The 5,000-nt window shown below is 45.8% G+C and overlaps 1 protein-coding gene across 1 annotated transcript in view; it reads left to right on the top strand.

The window, feature by feature from the left end:
• Positions 1-5,000, top strand: part of adcy8 (adenylate cyclase 8 (brain)) — a 49,698-nt gene that overhangs the window by 25,523 nt on the left and 19,175 nt on the right. The window contains exons 8-10 of the mRNA XM_030775514.1: positions 1,366-1,566; positions 4,077-4,177; positions 4,480-4,681. Of these exons, the coding sequence (XP_030631374.1) occupies positions 1,366-1,566; positions 4,077-4,177; positions 4,480-4,681 (504 nt within the window). The remainder of the gene's footprint in view (positions 1-1,365; positions 1,567-4,076; positions 4,178-4,479; positions 4,682-5,000) is intronic.

The following is a 5,000-nucleotide window of genomic DNA, read 5'->3' as shown; positions in this document are numbered from 1 at the left end:
CTGTGCTGTGCTGTGTTGTGCTGTGCTGTGGTGTGGTTGTGCTGTGCTGTGCTGTGCTGTGCTGTGCTGTGCTGTTCTGTGCTGTGCTGTGCTGTGCTGTGCTGTGTTGTGTTGTGTTGTGAGTTGTGTTGTGCTGTGCTGTGCTGTGCTGTGCTGTGCTGTTTTGTGTTGTGCTGTGCTGTGCTGTGCTGTGCTGTGCTGTGTTGTGTTGCATGTAAAGTCATGTACTGCTAATGTGACTGTGATGGATTCCACAGCCCAAAGCTCAGTCTAAGCGAGAGCTTCAGACTTTAGTGTCTCTGCAGTGTCCATGAGGGAGAGGCCACTTTATCACTGCAATAAGTGTGAAATTATGACTATAAATCTGAAGCGTGCACACACACAGACACACACACACACACACTTCACCCTTGACATTTTGCCTGTATATATATCTTACACCCTGTCGGTGCTGGTGATACTGTTATGCTAATGATGGACCTCTTTTCTCTGTGTCTCAGGTATAGTTCTCAGGTATGAGTGAAAGATTTTGGTCGTGTGGTTTGAGTGAAGGGTTTTGGTTGCGTGGTTTGACTGAAGGGTTTTGGTCGTAAGGTTTGAGTGAAGGGTTTTTGTCGTGTGGTTTGACTGAAGGGTTTTGGTCGTGTGGTTTGAGTGAAAGGTTTTGGTCATGTGGTTTGACTGAAGGATTTTGGTCGTGTGGTTTGAGTGAGGGGTTTTGGTCGTGTGGTTTGACTGAAGGGTTTTGGTCGTGTGGTTTGAGTGAAAGGTTTTGGTCATGAGGTTTGAGTGAAGGGTTTTGGTCGTGTGGTTTGAGTGAGGGGTTTTGGTCGTGTGGTTTGAGTGAAAGGTTGTGTGGTTTATAGACATAGTATCACCTTTGGTTTATAGCATCTGATTAGCAGTGTCATAAAATCACTGTGTGTTCTGAGCTGTGTGTGTTGCGCATGTTTGCATGCAAGTGAAGGAGTCAGCTTGCATATGTTTGTGCATGTGTGTGTGTGTCTGTGTGTGTGTGTATGTGTGTGTGTATGTGTGTGTGTGTGTTTGTCTGTTTATATTCATTTCATTCATCAGTCAATGCATACACCCTACCTACAAACAGCATCTCACAAAAACTGCCACATTTTTGTCAGTTGTCATTTCTCTTTTTTCTTTTCTTTTCTTTTCTTTTCTTTTCTTTTCTTTTCTTTTCTTATCTTTTCTTTTCTCTTCTTTTCCTCCTTTCTCTGTTTCTGTCTGTCTGTCTGTATTTTTTTTTAAATGAGCTCTGACCTGTGTCATGTGTTTTTGGATTGGACGGAGCGGAGAAAGGGACTCAGAGACACTCATGGGTTGGTGCATGTGCTTACCCTCCTCTTGTAGACCTTGGCAGCCCTAACAAGACACTCCATTAATCTGCTCCCCAACCATCTCGCCCAAGCTTTGCATGCTCCTCACTCTGGTCCAGAGGAAGTCAATGCCCGTATTCAGAGCGCCATAGCCCTGCGGAGTGGGGATAAGTTGAGGAGAGTCCATATAAGACCTTTCTCACTGATGTTTAAAGAACCACGTCTGGAACACAAGGTAGCTCGGGTCCCCCACCCCCACCCCACCCCCCCCCCCCCCTTTCCCACACACTACCCCTCACATCCTGAACCCCCCCATTCCAACCTCTCTCTCGTTTTCTTACGATCACTCTTTTTCTCTCTGTCTCTGGAACAGGGGGAGTGGGGGTGGGGGAGAGAGAGACAAGGGATTGTTATCATGAGTAATCGATGAGCTTTATAAATGACATATGGAGATTGTCGATGCATTTATGTATTTCATGGAAGAATATCATGTTGGGAACACAAACTCAACGAAAAATATCAGACTGTTTTTTCTTGATTCCAAATCTGGCATTTTTAATCCATCAAGTCATTGATCAACACCACAGATAACTAGACAGTCTGACCTGAGGGTGTTTCAGCCGCACAAAGATATTTATGATGAGGTACCAATCCTTTGTTTTTTCTGCAATACTGATTGGCTAGAGCCATCACTTTTTATAATGCTGATTGGCTAGGACAGTCTGTCTTTGGCATCACTGATTGGCTCTGCCAAGGACCCTGAGGTTTACTCATGGATGCTGTCTCTTTCCTTTTGTTTCATACCTGCCCAGAAACAGTTGGCCTGTTTAATGCCTTTATGTTTCTCCATCAGTGCCGCTTCATCTGTAATCGTTTGAGTTGGCTTTTTCAGTCGCAGCCCTGTCGCATTGAACCCACGTCTCTGCCGTCGTTTAGTTTGGTCTGCTTCCCTTCAGCTCTGACATCACGCATCCTTTTACCAACCTCCCAGAGAACCTTTCGCCAGAGACAGAGAGCGGGGTGTGTGTGTGTGTGTGTGTGTGTGTGTGTGTGTGTGTATAATGGGCACATGTGAGGTCCTGTGCCTTGAGAATGTACATGAAACCTACACCAAACTCACTGCCTTAGAACACTAAACCACACCAAACACACTGCCTTAGAACACTAAACCACACCAAACACGCTGCCTTAGAACACTAAACCACACCAAACACCCTGCCTTAGAACACTAAACCACACCAAACTCACTGCCTTAGAACACTAAACCACACCAAACACGCTGCCTTAGAACACTAAACCACACCAAACACACTGCCTTAGAACACTAAACAACACCAAACACACTGCCTTAGAACACTAAACCACACCAAACACACTGCCTTAGAACACTAAACCACACCAAACACACTGCCTTAGATCACTAAACCACACCAAACACGCTGCCTTAGAACACTAAACCACACCAAACACACTGCCTTAGAACACTAAACCACACCAAACACCCTGCCTTAGAACACTAAACCACACCAAACTCACTGCCTTAGAACACTAAACCACACCAAACACGCTGCCTTAGAACACTAAACCACACCAAACACACTGCCTTAGAACACTAAACCACACCAAACTCGCTGCCTTAGAACACTAAACCACACCAAACACGCTGCCTTAGAACACTAAACCACACCAAACGCACTGCCTTAGAACACTAAACAACACCAAACATGCTGCCTTAGAACACTAAACGACACCAAACACACTGCCTTAGAACACTAAACAACACCAAACACTCTGCCTTAGAACACTAAACGACACCAAACACACTGCCTTAGAACACTAAACAACACCAAACACGCTGCCTTAGAACACTAAACCACACCAAACACACTGCCTTAGAACACTAAACCACACCAAACACGCTGCCTTAGAACACTAAACCACACCAAACACGCTGCCTTAGAACACTAAACCACACCAAACACTGCCTTAGAACACTAAACGACACCAAACCTATAGTCTTAGAAAACGAAACCACACCAATCCAGCTGCCAAGTGGTGTTATAGTGGTTATAGTGGTGTTATAACCCAGATTAGTACACCGGTGAAAAGGGAAAACAGGCACTGAGTGTGAGGGTCAAAGGTCACTGCTCAGACTGTCCTACACATTCCAGTGACATTTACGCTAACACACTCATCACTGATTAATCATCAAACAGCACTGTTTAGTCTGATACACAGCAAAAGAACAGGTTCAAATCCTTTAGAAGAACTCCATGGCACAGACTGTGTGTGTATGTGTGTGTGTGTGTGTGTGTCTGTGTGTGTATGTGTATGTATGTGTGTGTGTGTGTGTGTGTGTGTGTGTGTGTGTGTTTGTATGTGTGTGTGTGTGTGTGTGTGTGTGTGTGTGTGTGTGTGTGGGTCTCTGCTCTCTCCTCTCCGGTCTGTAGTGGTAGCATGACAGTGTGAGATGTGTGTGTTGTGACGCTGTAGTTCTGCTGCAGATGTTGGTAGGATTGTGCTAACTGCATGTTTGTATGCGTGTGTGTGTATGTGTGTGTGTGTGTGTGTGTGTGTATGTGTGTGTGTGTGTGTGTGTGTGTGTGTGTGTGTGTGTGTGTGTGTGTGTGTGTGTGTGTGTATGTGTGTGTGTTTGTATGCGTGTGTGTGTATGTGTGTGTGTGTGTGTGTGTGTGTGTGTATGTGTGTGTGTGTGTGTGTGTGTGTGATTTGTCTCCCCTGCAGTATTCCCAGATGAGGGATGAAGTATTCAAATCCAACCTCGTGTGTGCCTTCATCGTACTCCTCTTCATAATTACTATACAGAGCCTGCTACCCTCTGCCAGGTAAAATACTCACACACACACACACAACCCTAACCTAAACCTAACTCTAACCTGAGCCCTAAAACCAAGTCTTAACCCTTAAACAGCCCTTTGAAGAAGTGTCCTCACTTTCCCAAAATGTCCTCACTCCCAAAGTCTAAAACTCAAACTGGTCCTCACAAGGATAGCTGTACAAGTACACACACACACAGACACACACTCACTAATCTATGCAAACACTCACACTTACAAGTACACACACATATACAAGACGGCACTGAATTTCTCTCTCTCTTTCTGTGTACATTTGTTGCTGCTTATAGGATGGTAACCATGGTGATTCAGTTCTCTGTGCTCATCTTGCTGCACTGTTGCCTTGTTGTCGTGACTACGGCAGAGGACTATAAGTGTCTGCCGCTGGTTCTGCGTAAGGCATGCTGCTGGGTCAACGAAACATACGCTGCACGCAACGTAGTCATCTTCCTGTCAATACTCATCAACTTCCTGTCTGCCATCATCAACATGGTGAGTCCAGCAGGGTGAAGGCATTTGCACTCCCACCCAGACCCACATCAGTCTAGAACAGCGGTTTTCAACCTTTTTCGACATGTGACCCCCCCCCCCCCCCCCAGATGGGCCCAACAGGTTGAAAACCTCAGATCTAGAACACTCCCACCCAAACCTGGATCGTTCTAGAACACTCTAACCCAGACCTGCATTGATCTAGAACACTCTAACCCGGACCTGCGGCGATCTAGAACACTCTCACCCAGACCTGCATCGATCTAGAACACTCTAACCCAGACCTGCATCGATCTAGAACACTCTCACCCAGACCTGCATC

The sequence above is a fragment of the Chanos chanos genome, chromosome 5, assembly GCF_902362185.1.
Source record: "Chanos chanos chromosome 5, fChaCha1.1, whole genome shotgun sequence".
NCBI lineage: Eukaryota > Metazoa > Chordata > Actinopteri > Gonorynchiformes > Chanidae > Chanos > Chanos chanos.
Note: the sequence above shows the minus strand (reverse complement) of the source record. Positions and strands in the feature narration are given on the sequence as shown.